Source organism: Lithobates pipiens, unplaced genomic scaffold, assembly GCF_037356315.1.
Source record: "Lithobates pipiens isolate NorthernLeopardFrog02 unplaced genomic scaffold, aLitPip1_a1.2 Scaffold_8, whole genome shotgun sequence".
NCBI classification, from domain to species: Eukaryota; Metazoa; Chordata; class Amphibia; order Anura; family Ranidae; genus Lithobates; species Lithobates pipiens.
Genome location: NW_027507903.1, coordinates 179976826 through 179993264, shown reverse-complemented (window position 1 = coordinate 179993264; position 16439 = coordinate 179976826). Strand labels below are relative to the sequence as shown.

General features: G+C 43.8%; 1 protein-coding gene across 3 annotated transcripts in view; it reads left to right on the top strand.

Moving 5' to 3' along the window:
• The window catches only part of LRRK2 (leucine rich repeat kinase 2), a 474491-nt gene that overhangs the window by 86700 nt on the left and 371352 nt on the right, over window positions 1–16439 (top strand). For 2 of the 3 annotated variants that reach the window (XM_077468370.1, XM_077468372.1), the window contains exon 10: window positions 4432–4551. The exons of the other annotated variant lie outside the window; for it this stretch is intronic. In XM_077468370.1, coding sequence (XP_077324496.1) covers window positions 4432–4551 — 120 coding nt within the window. The remainder of the gene's footprint in view (window positions 1–4431; window positions 4552–16439) is intronic. 3 annotated transcript variants of the gene reach the window in all.

Below are 16439 nucleotides of genomic sequence, written 5' to 3'. Positions count from 1 at the left end.
CTTGTTGGCCATTTAAATCCCGGGAGTAGAAAACTGTCAGGCGGACTACCTAAGTCGCCAGATGCTGGACCCAGGAGAATTGGCCTTGCATCCGAAGGTGTTCAGGCTACTGTGCTTGTGGTGGGGCACACCAAATGTGGATCTCCTGGCCTCCCGTCTCAATCGGAAGGTGCCAAGATTCGTATACAGGACAAGAGATCCTTTGGCAGATGCGTCAGACACGCTGGTGGCTCCGTGAGGTCAGTACTGACCGATCTGTGCCTTTCCTCTGCTAAAACTGTTACCATGTCTGCTCTGTAGAGTGGAGGCCGAGGGGATTCCAGTAATACTGATTGCTTCAGATTGGCCTCAGCGCCCTGGTACGCCTGGTTGCGGACACTCCCTGGCGACTACCGTTATGAGGACCTTCTGTGTCAAGGTCCGATTCTCCACCCTGCTTTACCATCGCTGGTTGTAACGGTATGGCTGTTGAGAGCTAGGTGCTAAGGAACCGGGGCCTGTCTGACTCATTGATTTCAACAATGTTGAGGGCACAAAAAGCATCTTTTCGGAAGATATACCATCGTACCTGGAAATCCTACGTCTCCATTTGTGAGGAGAAAGGGTGGCGTCCGCGCACTTATTCCGTTTCCAGGATCCTGCTGTTTCTACATTGAGGAGTAGACCAGAAATTGGCTTTAACCACTTGCCGCCCGCCCTATAGCAAATAGACGGCGGCAAAGTGGTTGCATAATCCTGACCGGACGTCATATGACGTGATCAGGATTATGAGCCGCTGCGCGCCCCCGGGGGCGTGCATCGTGGCGATCGTTGTTGCGGGGTGTCAGTCTGACACCCAGCAACTACGATCTCGGTAAAGAGTCTCCGACGGAGACTCTTTACCACGTGATCAGCCGTGTCTAATCACTAGGTCAATAGGAAAAGCCGGTGATCGGCTTTTTCTCACTCGCGTCTGTCAGACGCGAGTAGAGGAGAGCCGATCGGCTGCTCCTCTGACAGGGGGGGTATGTGCTGATCGATTATCAGCACAGCCCCCCCCAAGGATGCCCACACTAGACCACCAGGGACGCCACCAGACCACCAGGGATGCCAAGGACAAGGTATGCCACCCTAGACCACCAGGGATTCCAGTCAGTGCCACAATGGATGCCAATCAGTGCCCATAATGGATGCCACTCAGTGCCCAGAATGGGCATCACTGATTGGCATGCATTATTGATTGGCACTGATTGGCATCCATTAGTACAATATATTATAATACAATGCCGCCTATCAGTTCCCATCTGTGCCGCCTATCAGTGCCTACCCATGCCCACCTGTGCCGCCTACCCATGCCCACCTGTGCCGCCTACCCATGCCCACCTGTGCCGCCTACCCATGCCCACCTGTGCCGCCTAACCCATGCCCACTTGTGCCGCCTAACCCATGCCCACCTGTGCCACCTATCCATGCCCATCCGTGCCAATTTGTGCCACCTATCAGTGCCACCCATCAGTGCCGCCTATCAGTGCCACATATCGGTGTCCATCAATGCCACCTCATCAGTGCCACTTCATTGGTGTCACCTCATTGGTGCCCATCAGTGCCGCCTTATCATTGCCCATCAGTGTAACCCCATCAGTGCCCATCAGTGCCCATCAGTGAAGGAGAAAACTTACTTATTTGCAAAGTTTTAAAACTGAAACAAAAAAAAAAAACATTTTTTTTTTCAAAATTTTCGGTATTTTTTTTATTTGTTTAGCAAAAAATAAAAACCGCAGAGGTGATCAAATACCACCAAAAGAAAGCTCTATTTGTGGGGAAAAAATTATAAAAATTTCATTTGGGTACAGTGTAGCATGACCGTGCAATTGTCATTCAAAGTGCGACAGCGCTGAAAGCTCAAAAGTGGTCTGGGCAGGAAGGTGTTTAAGTGCCCGGTATTGAAGTGGTTAAGCACCATTAAGGGACAGATATCATCCTTAGCTGTTTGTTTTTTTCCAGTGACCCCTGACGTCTCACTCTCTAGTGAGCACTTTTATTCAAGGGGTCCGGCATGTCGTTTTTTGGTGCGTCCGCCTTTACCCCCATGGGATCTGAACCTGGTGCTATCGACGCTTCAGAACCCGCCATTTGAGAACATCAGGGAAATCCCCTTGTTGACTCTCTCGAAGTGGTCTGCCTAGTGGTCATTACATCGGGCAGGAGGGTTTCGGAATTTGTCGGCCTTGTCTTTCAAGTCGCCCTATCTGGTTATCCATAAGGATAAGGTGGTGTTGTGTCCGCAACCTTCTTTTCTGCCGACGGTGGTTTCAGCATTTCACATCAATGAAGACATTGTGTTACCATCTCTGTGCCCTAAACCGACACATCATAAGGAGGTGGCCCTTCATTCCCTGGACGTGGTCTTGGCTCTAAGGTTGTATATTTGTCTGCCACGGCTCCCTTCCAGAAGTCGGAGACTCTGTTCGTTTCGGTAGCTGGTCCGAAAAAAGGTATGGCGGTCTCGTTGGCCACCATTTCTAGATGGATCAGACAGATTGTGGTAAAGGCCTACGCCTTGAAGGGGCAGGTGCCCCCCTTTCCTGTCATGGCCCATTCCATCAGGGCAGTTGGAACCTCTTGGGCTTTCCGACATCAAGTGTCAGTCGCACAAGTGTGTAAGGCGGCGACTTGGTCGTTCGGTCACACTTTTATCAAATTCTACAAAGTGGATGTAAGCACATCGTCTGATGCCTGCTTTGGCCGCAAAGTTTTGCGGGCGGCCGTGTAATGTTGCAATTCTGCACTCCTTCCTCTGTTTTAAAAAAACTGTTACTTTGAGTATTAATGCACTGTTGCATTTCTTGACCGCAAGTCCTGATGCTGCTAGTTAAGATGGTGACTCCCCTGTTAGGGAACACTTTTGGTTGTGGGTGAAGTATTTATGCTGTTCCCACCCCTCGTTATGACACTGCTTGTGGATGTCCCTACGGTCAAGACTAATGGAGCTGTGTCAGTCAGTGAACGAAAGAGAAAATAGGATTTTTGTACTCACCGTAAAATCCAATTTCTCTGAAGTTCACTGACTGACACAGCATCTTCCCCTCCTATTGATTTACGTTATACTGCTTCTTGACGTACTGAGCTGCAGGACACAGGCTGGGGGGTTATTACCAGAGGGACCGCCCCATGGGTGGAACAGTCAAGTTCTGTTTTTTCACATGTATTACATGTTCTGCCTAGTCCTCTCCTGAAGGTGGCGTTATAACTACGGTCAAGACTAATGGAACTGTGTCAGTCAGTGAACTTCAGAGAAAAGGATTTTGCATACAAAAATGCAATTTTTTTCAACCTCACCTACTATGTGATTAGGATATGTGCCTGATGCATAGATGGGGGCAGTGACTGGGACTTATAGCTCTCAGAAAAAACCTTGCATAGTTGTTCAAATTGTAATTCATACCAATCCCCCAGCAACCCGTCAAGCCCAGGTGTTTTATTAGGGGGAAATTAGTTAATTGTTTTTTCTATTTTGGAGACAGAAATATCTACCTCTAGAGAAGCAGCCTCCTTTACCAACCAAGACAATGAAAGAGATTGTAGATTGTCAAGCAAGGATGAAAGATCCGGAGAGGGATTGCTTTGATAAACATTTGTGCAAAAAAACGCGGGGCTTTTTAAAAATCAGCAGCACCTTTTTTTTTTTTTTTTTTTCTCCTACTTGTCATGTGCTTTGAGAGAAAATATGGATTGGGGGTATTTCCCAAACTCTGAAAGCTGTAAGGGAAAATAAAAAGGCAATGGCAAAAAAGGCAAAAATGCTCTTGCCACCGGATTGTAAAGTTGAAGCACAGGGCCTGGCAGCGAAAGGGTTAAAGTGCCACTAAACCTCAAATGGTGCAATACATGCTGTTCTTAGTCACCATGGCATTTGTTTTCTGTATTCTACAAATATCTTGGTTGATCCTGCTGTTCTCTATCCCCTTCTGCCCAGGACCTGGGCAGAGCTGGGTCAGGTGGCAGCTGTTTATTGATTAGGAAAAAAGGTACTTTTATTTTTTTATAAAAATAATTACAGTACCATCATCCACATATAAAAGGGACAATGAAAATGAAACATTGTGTTTACTGTTGGTTTAGCTGTAGAGTTCTCATCAGCCCTCTGTTCCTATGTTGCTTGCTAAATACTTGAGGACTCGGGGTGGGATACAGTTATGGGGGGGGGGGGGGTTTAGTGTCCACAAAAGCTTTGTCCGAGTCCAATCACCTGACAGTACCAGCCTACAACTCGGGGTATATGAATATAAAGCCTGTGTGCTGTATTGTGCTCCCAAGATATGGAATTTACAGTATTTTATAGGAAAGTTTAAATTCCTTTTTTTTAACTACAGTTTTCCTTTGTGTTTTTTGTTTTGTTTTCATGAATTTCATGTCTCATTAGAGGGTTGTATTTCTTTATTTTCATTTAAGGAAGCTTCTTCAATATTCTGGTTTTAAATGAAGCTCATGAAGTCGTCATAAAGGCACTGACCGACTATCCTGCAAATCCAAAACTGCAGGCAGCTGCTTTATCATGCTTGGCTCTTCTTAGTAAGTTTTACTGAGCATTCAATTTATATATGTGTTGGCCATATTTGTATTTATAAATGATACATTTTGGGTTAAGCAGGAAATGTTTGTCTTTTTTTTTTTTTTCTTTCCTCCGGACCTAAATTACTCTTAAAGGCTCAGACAGTGAGATTGCTTCTCTCAAACTGGCACAACTGACTTCTGTTTCTGAAGTAAAGGGTCTGCTTTAAGTGCCCTTTCACACCGAGCCACCCTGGGCACTATTTGACCGCTAGTGGATTTAACCCCCCGCTAGCGGCTGGAAAGGGGTTAAGTCCACCCACAAAACGCCGCCGGAGCAGCGTTTTGCCGGCGGTATTGCAGCGCTGCCCCATTGATTTCAATGGGGAGCAGCGGTGGAGGAGCGGCGAGTTCACCTCTCCAAAGAAGCTGCTGCCAGAAAATTGACGCCCTGCCAGTGCACTGCTCCACCGTGAAAGCCCTGGGGCTTTCACACTGGAGTGAATGGAGCCCCTTTTTACAGGCGCTATTTTTAGCGATGTATCACCTAAAAAATGCCGGCAGTGTGAAAGGGGTCGAAGGGAGGGGTTAGAGCTTTTTTTTCTTCACCATGTGGTAGACTCAGTGGCAACAAAATGTAAAATGTTCAGGAAGCAAAACTAGAAGCTATACTGAAATGTTGTTGGCCATTTTTGACAAATGATTTGGCAATTTTGGAGCTTTGTATGTGAATTTCAAGTACAGAAACCTGTCCCCAACAATTGTTTAGCTTTAAGTGACTAAACCATCTGAAATTGAATGAAAATTGATCAAAACCTCTGCTTTGCCAACCAAAAAGCATTTTTCATCTGTTTCCATTCATGCTGGAATCCAAACTTGAAAATTATTTAAAGATTGCTGCAGTTGAAAACAAAAGGAAAGCTACAAAATTACAATGGGTTACTCTTATTCTGTCATGTTTTGTTGGATGGAATTTACTAAAACTGGAGCAGACAGAATCTGGAGCAGCTGTGCATAATAACCAATCTTTTTAATTTGTGTTTCTTCACTTCCTGTCATTAAACCTATACTATGAAAAATTAGAATGTCGTGCAAAAGTAAATTTATTTCACTAATGCAACTTAAAAGGTGAAACTAATATGAGATAGACTCCTTGCATGCAAAGCAAGATTTCAAGCCACGATTTGTCAAAATTGTGATGATTATGGCTTACAGCTCAAGAAAACCCCAAATCCACATTCTCAGAAAATTAGAATATTACATGCAATCAATAAAAAGGAATGAGTGGCCTCACAAGATGGTGTAAATTAAATGGTAACAAATACACGGTGTACCATCATCCATATTTGAATAGAATAGAGATTTGGGAGTCTGGTCCCCAACCAAGACCCACCAGAAGGAAGGAGCATTTGGACTATCTCGGGAACAAATAGAAATTCTTTTGTATATAAATGAATATATAAACGGACATATAATTGAAACAATTTATTAATACAAAAAAGAAAAAATCCGTTTCTAAAATTACAGATGGTGTGGTATTGCGACTAGTTTCGAGGTTTAATCGCTTTGTCAGGAAATATAAGGGATACATCAGAAAAATATATAAAGGACATTCATAATGAAGTGACAATGATATTGCCTTAAATATTACAATTCTGGTGTTCTTTTGGGGGAAAAAAGGGATATACATAAAATAAGCAGCTGCTTAACCATACATCAGTACCAAAAGAGCATACAGGCTACCCGGCCAAGCCTCCCATGGTGACTGGGGGAGGCAATTAGGACTAGAGTCTAAATTAATAAAATATAATAAACTTATTGCCAACAAATAATGGTAAGTGAACGCAAGTAAAAACCTGCGTGATGAATTGTGATGAAGTGAAAGGTGCATCTGAAAATGAAAAGGCCTACTTACACGTGACCTGAACAAGATAGCATTGAGTGACGTGTTATTGAAAGACTAATATATATATATATATATATATATATATATAGTGCCTTGTGAAAGTATTCGGCCCCCTTGAACTTTTCAACCTTTTGCCACATTTCAGGCTTCAAACATAAGGTTTTAAAATTTTTCATTTTTTGTGAAGAATCACCAACAAGTGGGACACAATTGGGAAGTGGAACGAAATCTATTGGATATTTTAAACTTTTTTAGCAAATAAAAAACTGAAAAGTGGTGCGTGCAAAATTATTTGACCCCTTTACTTTCAGTGCAGAAAACTTACTCCAGAAGTTCAGCGAGGATCTCTGAATGATCCAATGTTGTCCTAAATGACTGATGGTTATAAATAGAATCCACCTGTGTGTAATCAAGTTTCTGTATAAATGCACCTGCTCTGTGATAGTCTCAGGGTTCTGTTGAAAGCACAGAGAGCATCATGAAGACCAAGGAACACACCAGGCAGGTCCGTAATACTGTTGTGGAGAAGTTTAAAGCCGGATTTGGATGCAAAATGATTTCCCAAGCTTTAAACATCCCAAGGAGCACTGTGCAAGCGATCATTTTGAAATGGAAGGAGTATCAGACCACTGCAAATCTACCAAGACCTGGCCGTCCCTCTAAACTTTCAGCTCAGATAAGGATAAGACTGATCAGAGATGCAGCCAAGAGGCCCATGATCACTCTGGATGAACTGCAAAGAACTACAGCTGAGGTGGGAGAGTCTGTCCATAGGACAACAACCAGTCGTACACTGCACAAATCTGGCCTTTATGGAAGAGTGGCAAGAACAAAGCCATTTCTCAAAGATATCCATAAAAAGTCTCATCTAAAGTTTACCACAAGCCACCTGGGAGACACACCAAACATGTGGAAGAAGGTGCTCTGGTCAGATGAAACCAAAATTGAACGTTTTGCCCACAATGCAAAACGATATGTTTGGCGTAAAAGCAACACAGCTCATCACCCTCAACACACCATCCCCACTGTCAAACATGGTGGTGGCAGCAGCATGGTTTGGGCCTGCTTTTCTTCAGCAGGGACAGGGAAGATGGTTAAAATTAAGGGGAAGATGGATGCAGCCAAATACAGGACCATTCTGGATGAAAACCTGTCGGAGTCTGCAAAAGACCTGAAACTGGGACGGAGATTTATCTTCCAACAAGACAATGATCCCAAACATACAGCAAAATCTACAAAGGAATGGTTCACAAATAAACGTATCCAGGTGTTAGAATGGCCAAGTCAAAGTCCAGACCTGAATCCAATCGAGAATCTGTGGAAAGAGCTGAAAACTGCTGTTCACAAATGCTCTCCATCCAACCTCACTGAGCTTGAGCCTTTTTGCAAGGAAGAATGGACAAGAATTTCAGTCTCTCGATGTGCAAAACTGATAGAGACATACCCCAAGCAACTTGCAGCTGTAATCGCAGCAAAAGGTGGCTCTACAAAGTATTAACTCAAGGGGGCCGAATAATTTAGCATGCCCCACTTTTCTTTTTTTTATTAGTTAAAAAAGTTTCAAAAATCCAATAGATTTCGTTCCACTTCACAATTGTCCCACTTGTTGGTGATTCTTCACAAAAAATAAAAATTTTATATCTTTGCTTGAAGCCTGAAATGTGGCAAAAGGTTGAAAAGTTCAAGGGGGCCGAATACTTTCGCAAGGCACAGTATGTATGTATGTGTATGTGTGTGTGTGTGTGTGTGTGTGTGTGTGTGTGTGTGTGTATATGTATGTATGTATGTATATGTGTGTGTATGTATATGTGTGTATATATATATATATATATATATATATATATATATATATATATATATATATATATAATTTTGTATTTATCGGCGTATAACATGCACTTTTCCCCCCTAAAATCGGGGGGAAACCAGGGGTGCATGTTATACACCGATCCCCCTCCTTTCCTAACCTTCTGTGCCGCTCTCGGCGGCTTTCCGATATTTTCGGCCGTTCTCGGCTATTTTTGGCAGCTTTCGGAAAGCCGAAAGCCACTGAGAACGGCCGAGTGCGGCCGAAAATAGCCAAGTGCGGCCGATAATACCCAAAAGCCATTTTTAAAATGACACTGACAAGGCTGCAAATGACTGACAAGGCTGCAATGCAAGGCTGCAAATGACACTGATAAGGCTGCAATGCAAGGCTGCAAATGACACTGATAAGGCTGCATTGATGGGCATTTAAATGGAAGTTAAACTTGGGGTGCGTGTTATACGCCGATAAATACGGTGTGTGTATGTGTATGTATATATGTATGTATGTGTATATATATATATATATATATATATATATATATATGCACATACATATAAATACATATACGCAATCAATAAAACAAGTATTGTACATAGAACAATATCGTACCCATGAAAAGTATAAGCATGCATATGTACTCAGTCTTGGTTTGGGCCCCTTTTGCAGCAATTACTGCCTCAATGCAGTCAAAATCAGCCTGTGGCACTGCGGAGGTGTTATGGAAGACCAGGCTGCTTCAATAGCGGCCTTCAGCTCTTCAGCATTGTTCGGTCTCATGTGTCTCATCTTTCTCTTGGCAACACCCCATAGATTCTCTGTGGGGTTCAGGTCAGGCAAATTTGCTGGCCAATCAAGCACAGCAATCCCATGGTCATTGAACCAGGTTTTGGTGCGTTTGGCAGGTGGCAAGTCCTGCTGGGAAAATGAAGTTGACATCCCCATAGAGCTTGTCTGCGGAAGGAAGCATGAAGTGCTCCAAAATCTCCTGGTAGACGGCTGTATTGACCCTGGACTTAATAAAGCAAAGTGGACCAACACCAGCAGATGACATTGCTCCCCAAATCAACACAGACTGTGGAAACTTCACACTGTATTTCAAGCATCTTGCAGTTTGTGCCTCTCCATTCTTCCTCCATACTCTGGGTGCCTGGTTCCAAATGAGATGCAAAATTTCCTCTCATCAGAAAAGAGGACTTTAGACCACTGAGCACCAGACCAGGTCTGTTTTTTTTTAGCCCAGGTAAGACACTTCTGACATTGATTGTTGTTCAGGAGTGGCTTGACACGAGGAATACGACATGAAGCCCATTTCCAGAATCCGTCTGTGTGTGGTGGCTCTTGATGCACTGACTGCAGCCTCAGTCCACTCCTAAAACTTTTGAATGGCCTTTTCCCGACAATCCTCTCCAGGCTGCGGTCATCCCTGCTGCTTGTGCACCTTTTTTCTTCCACGCTTTTCCCTTCCACATAACTTTCTATTAATGTGCTTTGATACAGCACTTTGGGAACATCCAACTTCTTTTGCAATTACCTTTTTGAGGATTCCCCTCCTTATGGAGGGTGTCAATGATGGTTTTCTGCACAACTGTCAGGTCAGCAGTCTTTCCCATGATTGTGATTCATACTCAACCAGACTGAGAGACCATTTAAAGGCCCAGGAACCCTTTGCAGGTGTTATGGCTTAATTAGCTGACTAGAGTGGGACACTTTAAGCCTAGAATAGTGCACCTTTTCACAATATTCTAATTTTGAGATTGTGGATTTGGGGTTTTCATGAGCTGTAAGCCATAATCATCACAATTATGACAACTCACAGCTTGAACTATCTTGCTTGCATGTAATGAATCTATCTCATATATTAGTTTCACCTTTTTGCTATGCATTGGTTTTGTGTGGAGTGAAATATAAACCTGGTTGATCCTGCATTTAGCTTTCCCGCCCATTTTCTTTGTGTCCCAACTGCAGCCTGAGATTGTGTAGAACAGCTGCTGCCATCAACTGAGCATGCTCCAGTTTTAGTTGCCTTCTAAGCTCTTAAGTGTCTGCCTTTTTCATCTGTACAGCCCACATGACTATAGAGTCACACGTGGGTGTATAAACAGTGGTAAATGACACTCCCCTCTTTCCCTCCTCATATCCTCCTATTGCTGAACACTATAGGGGTGGGATATAGTATGCTGATTGCATTCACAAAAAAGTGTAGTTTTAATGTAAATCAGTATTAAATATATCAAATGTAATTGCTAATATCTGTAAAGTTAAAAAAAAAAAAGCCTTGGATGCAGAGATGGCAATAAAATAAGACATAATACGATTTGCTTTGGCCAAATTTTAACCACTTAAGCACCGAGCCTCTTTCTGAGATTTGGTGTTTACAAGTTTAAAAACTTTTTTTTTTTGCTAGAAAATTACTTGGAACCCCCAAACATACAGTATCTCACAAAAGTGCATATACCCCTCACATTTTTGTAAATATTTTATTATATCTTTTCATGTGACAACACTGAAGAAATTACACTTTGCTACAATGTAAAGTAGTGAGTGTACAGCTTGTATAACAGTGTAAATTTGCTGTCCCCTCAAAATAACTCAACACACAGCCATTAATGTCTAAACTGCTGGCAACAAAAGTACTTACACCCCTAAGTGAAAATGTCCTAATTGGGTCCAATTAGCCATTTTTCCTCCCCGGTGCAATGTGACTCATTAGTGTTACAAGGTCTCACGTGTGAATGGGGAGCAGGTGTGTTAAATGTGGTGTTATCGCCCTCTCTCATACTGGTCACTGGAAGTTCAACATGGCACCTCATGGCACAGAACTCTCTGAGGATCTGAAAAAAAACTGTTGCTCTACATAAAGATGGCCTAGACTTTAAATTGCCAAGACTTTGAAACTGAGCTGCAGCACGATGGCCAAGACCATAGAGGGGTTTAGTAGGACAGCTTCCACTCAGAACAGGCCTTGCCATGGTCGACCAAAGAAGTTGAGTGCATGTGCTCAGCGTTATATCCAGAGGTTGTCTTTGAGAAATAGACATATGAGTGCTGCCAGCATTACTGCAGAGGTTGAAAGGGTGGATGGTCAGCCTGTCGGTGCTAAGACCATACGCCGCACACTGCATCAAATTTAGTCTGCATGGTTGTCGTCCCAGAAGGAAGCCTCTTCTAAAGATTATGCACAAGAAAGCCCACAAACAGTTTTCTGAAGACAAGCAGACTAAGAACATGGGTTACTGGAACCATGTCCTGTTGTCTGAAGAGACCAAGATCAACGTATTTGGTTCAGATGTCAAGCGTGTGTGGCAGACTCCAGGTGAGGAGTATAAAGACAGGTGCCTACAGTCAAGTGTGGTGGTGGGAGTGTCATGGTCTGGGGCTGCATAAGTGCTGCCGGCACTGGAGAGCTACAGTTCATTGAGAGAACCTTGAATACCAACGTCCTGTGACATATTGAAGCAGAGCATGATCCCCTCTCTTCAGAGATTGGACCGCATGGCAGTATTCCAACATAATGACCCCAAACACATCTCCAAGATGACCACTGCCTTGTTAAAGAAGCTGAGGGTAAAGGTGATGGACTGGGCAATCATGTTTCCAGACCTAAACCCTATTGAGCATCTGTAGGGCATCCTCAAACGGAAGGTGGAGGAGTACACGGTCTCTAAGATCCACCAGCTCCGTGATTTCATCATGGAGGAGTGGAAGAAGAGTGGAAGAAGACTCCAGTGGCAGCCTGTGAAGCTCTGGTGAACTGCATGCCCAAGAGGGTTAAGGCAGTGCTGGAAAATAATTGTGGTGACACAAAATATTGACACTTTTGGCCCAATTTGGACATTTTCACTTTTTTACCCTTAAAAATCTCAATAGACAACATTTAAAAAATTCTACAGGTTGCATGTTTTGAGTTAGAGGAGGGACCAGGGCCAGAATTGCTCTCGCTTTACCGATCGCGTGATACCTCAAGTGTGGTTTGAACACCATTTTCATATGCGGGTGCTACTCATGTATGCGTTCGCTTCTGCGCGCAAGCTCAGCGGGAAGGGGTGTGTTTAAACAAAACATTTCTTATTTATTTTACCTTTTATAAACATCCCTTGTAATAGAAAAGAAGCACGGCAGGACCTCTTAAATGTGAGATCTGAGGTCAAAGATCTCAGATCTCATATTTACACTAAAATGCAATAAAAAAAAGTAATAAAAAAAAAATAAAATAAAAAAAAAGCACCCTTTAAGAGCTATGGGAAGAAGTGACGTTTTGACGTCGCTTCCACCCTGCAATTGTATGGAGATGGGTGGGGGCCATCTTCCCCTCACTCGTGTCTTTACCCAGCAAGGAAGAGGATCCGATCACCTCTGCCGATGGTTCCGGTAAGCGGTGGACAGTATCGGAATGCGACGACCAATAAAGGTGATCTTACAGTGAATCTGCCATAGAGACCACTATTATTGGAAACTGGACCACCAGCTGAAGAAGAGTATACTGGGGTTATACCAGCTAGCTGCTGCCATAACGATATTCCTCTTCAAAGTTAGGATGTGTATTGGCATGCGGTGGTCCGGAAGTGGTTAAACTTACCTTTTGATCAATTAAGAGGTGCTGACAATATAGAAATCGCACCCACAACTAGTTAAAATGGTGAAAATTTACTCCGCCTGTCTCTGTTTACCACACGGAGCATGAGAAGAGAAAGAGCAGCAAAGGATTTGTGAACAAAAATTGTGGACAAGAATGGACAATCTCAAGGTTACAGTCCATCCCAAGAAATCTTAAAGAGGAACTTCATTTTTTCATCTTTCCAACTATTAAATCTTCTGCCCTTGTTGTTTTAACTTTGGATAGTAAAATAATTTTTTTTTCTGCCAGTAAATACCTTATACAGCCCATTTCCACTTTCTTGTCTGGTAAAAAGCCTAGGCTTATGACATCATGCACAGCTCTCTCTGACTCTTGTGAGTTTGCCAGGAGAGCTAGAGGTGTGCGTCTGTGTGTCCGTGTAAATCCAGGAAGTGAACAGGCACAGTTAAAATGGTTGCAGAAGGGAGATTTCTGCGGTCTATTTGGCACGTACTGAATCACATTATATATAAAATAATATGCAAAGTGGTTGGAGGGAAGCTTCAGAATGGTGAAGATGTTTTTATTACAAATTATGTGAGCAGACAGAAGTTCCTCTTTAATGTTCCTGTGTCCATGTCCCCAAGTGAACATAGTTGAGTTACTTAGCCTTATTTCTATATCTTGCGCATAAAAACACGGGAACTGGGGTTCAGAAAAATGGCAGCAGGTGCTCTGGACTGATGAGTCAAAGGACTGAGGAGCGGCACAATAATGAGTGTCTGCAGGCAACAGTGAAGCATGGAGGAGGTTCATTGCAAGTTTTGGTCTGCATTTCTGCAAATGGAGTTGGAGATCTGGTCAGGATCAGTGGTATCCTCAATGCTGAGAAATGTAGGCAGATTCTTATCTATCATGACATACCAGTAGGGAGGCATGTGATTTGCCCCAAATGCATTCTGCAGCAGGACAAATACCCCAAAATACAACCAATGCCATTAGGAACTATCGTCTGCGTAAAAAAGTTAAGAGTCCTGGAAGTGATCGTTTGTCCTGATCTCAACATTGAGTCTGTCTGGGATTACACAAAGAGACAGCATTATTTGAGGCAGCCTACATCCACAGGAGATCTGTGGTTAGTTCTCCAAGATGTTTGGAACAAACTACCTGCCGAGTGCCTTCAAAAACTGTGTGCAAGTTTACCTTGAATTGATGCTTGTTTGAAAGCAAAGGGTGGTCACGCCAAATATTGATTTTATTTGGATTTCTCTTCTGTTCATTTAATTTCCATTTTGTTAATTGAGAAAAATTATATTTCTGAAAGCACTTCACGCAGATATACTGCGGCAGAATGGCACAGGCAGGCAGAGTAACGTATGGGTATGTTGCTCCTCTCTTGCGGGCGGGGCGTCATCACTCCCTCCCGCCCCCGGTGCCCGAGGCGGTTGGCATTGTTCCAGGAGCAATCTGTCCTGAGGGGGAGGCCCCTGCTTCTGTAATGTAAACAGAAGAAGAGGAATTATTGTCTATTCTCGTGCAGCCTTTTTGTTCTGGCTTCCGAGGAGAGGAGATATCTACTGTGAGTCTGCACCAACACTACACTGACACTAGCACACATAGGCACATACCTCCGATCACCCCCCCTGCACCCCCTATTATAGTGACACCAATAGCAGTTTTTATTTTTGCATTGGTGTTAATTGTGACTGTTTTAAGTGTTAGGGCAGTTAGTTGTATGCCCCTTTTTAGGTGTAGGATTACTCCCTAACCCCCACTAATAAAGGTTTAACCCCTCGATCACCCCCCCCAGTTAACCTTTTCACCCACCTGTTGTCAGTGTCACTAAGCAATCTTTTTTCTGATCGCCGTATTAGTGTCACAGGTGACGCTAGTTAGCCAGGTAGGTATTTAGGTTCACTGTCTGTTTTTTATAGCGTCAGGTACCCCCATATACTACCTAATAAAGGTTTTAACCCCTTGATTGCCCCCTAGTTAACCCTTTCACCAGTGATCACCATATAAGTGTTACTGGTGACGCTGGTTAGTTTGTTTTTTATACCCGCCGTTTATTACCCAATAAAGGTTTAACCCCCTGATCGCTTGGCGGGTGATATTGGTTTTAGGGTCAGTTAGGGGCAGCATCAGATTAGTGGCAGTACCGCTAACACCCATGCACGCAGCATACACCCCCCTTAGTGGTATAGTATCTGAACAGATCAATATCTGATCTGATCAGATCTATACTAGCGTCCCCAGCAGTTTAGGGTTCCAAAAAATCCAGTGTTAGCAGGATCAGCCCAGATACCTGCTAGCACCCACGTTTTGCCCCTCCGCCCAGCCCAGTCCAGCCCACCCAAGTGCAGTATCGATCAATCATTGTCACTTACAAAACACAGTCAGGCCTGATCCCTGTGAAAGCTAACAGATTTTTTTGGTAGAATTTAGTCAGTCGCTAACAGGAGCTTTTTTACCCGTGAATCTCACTAGTGTACCAGTAAATTTAGAGGCCAAAATGGCAAATCGAAGGTACACTAGGGAAGAGGCCTACACGTTTCTGAGCATGACGGTTAGTGAAGAGGAAGTCACTCATCTGTAAGATTTAGGCTCAGAATACGATCCTGTAGAAGACGGTGGCTCCAAGACAGGTAGCTCTGGCGACGGACGAACTTCTTCTGCTGTTGAGGTGCAAGATCCGCAGGGCTCTCGTATGGAGCAGAGAACTACTAGTGCCGCTCATCCTTCTGGTGAACTGGCAAGCACCAGTGGCCTAGTACACCCTAGTCGTAGTCAAACCAGCACGGCTGTAAGATGTGGTGATGTGGAGAGTCCCATGAGTGCAGTTCAAGATGGTGAGGTGGCAAGCACAAGTAGTGTCCCGCTGCCACCAAGACAGACAGACAGGCCCGTTGAGCCCATAGTGTCCTTCCTGCTGCATTCGCCAATCCTAACTGGGAACCCACCACTTCTGCAGCACCCGTACTCCCCCACCCCCCCCCCCCCCCCCTTCAATAACCAACCCGGCCAGGTGGAAACGGTTGATTTCACATCACTTGATTTTTATTTGCAGTTTTTCACCGAAGATCTCTATAGATCTATTGTGCACCAAAGTAATTTGTATGCTGGTCAATACATCACTGCTAATCCCGTCCTCCCTTGCCAGGGATTGGAAAGCAATTACGGTTTCCGAATGTAAGACCTTTCTGAGCCTATCCCTATCCCTCGACATGGGCATAGTTAAAATGAGTATGTTGTGGTCATATTGGTCCACTGACCCAATTTACCATAAGCCTGTGTTCTTTGCCTCCATGATCAGGGTACGATACAAGCAGATCTTGCGGTTCATCCATTTCAACAACAATGAACTTGAACTTTGTCATCCTCGTGGAGACCCTGGATACGATCGGCTGCTTGTCTTTAAAACAGTATCTTCCCAGCAAGCGTGCCAGATATGGGGTTAAGATGTATAAGCTCTGTGACAGGGCCGCAGGCTATACATGTAATTTTATGGCTTACGAGGAAAAAGATGGTCATGTAGAGCCGCTGGCTATGGCGACTGGTGTTGTGGAGAAACCCCTCTGTGTCCATGAATATAACCAAATATAACCAAAATATGGGAGGGGTTGGACCTCAACCACCAG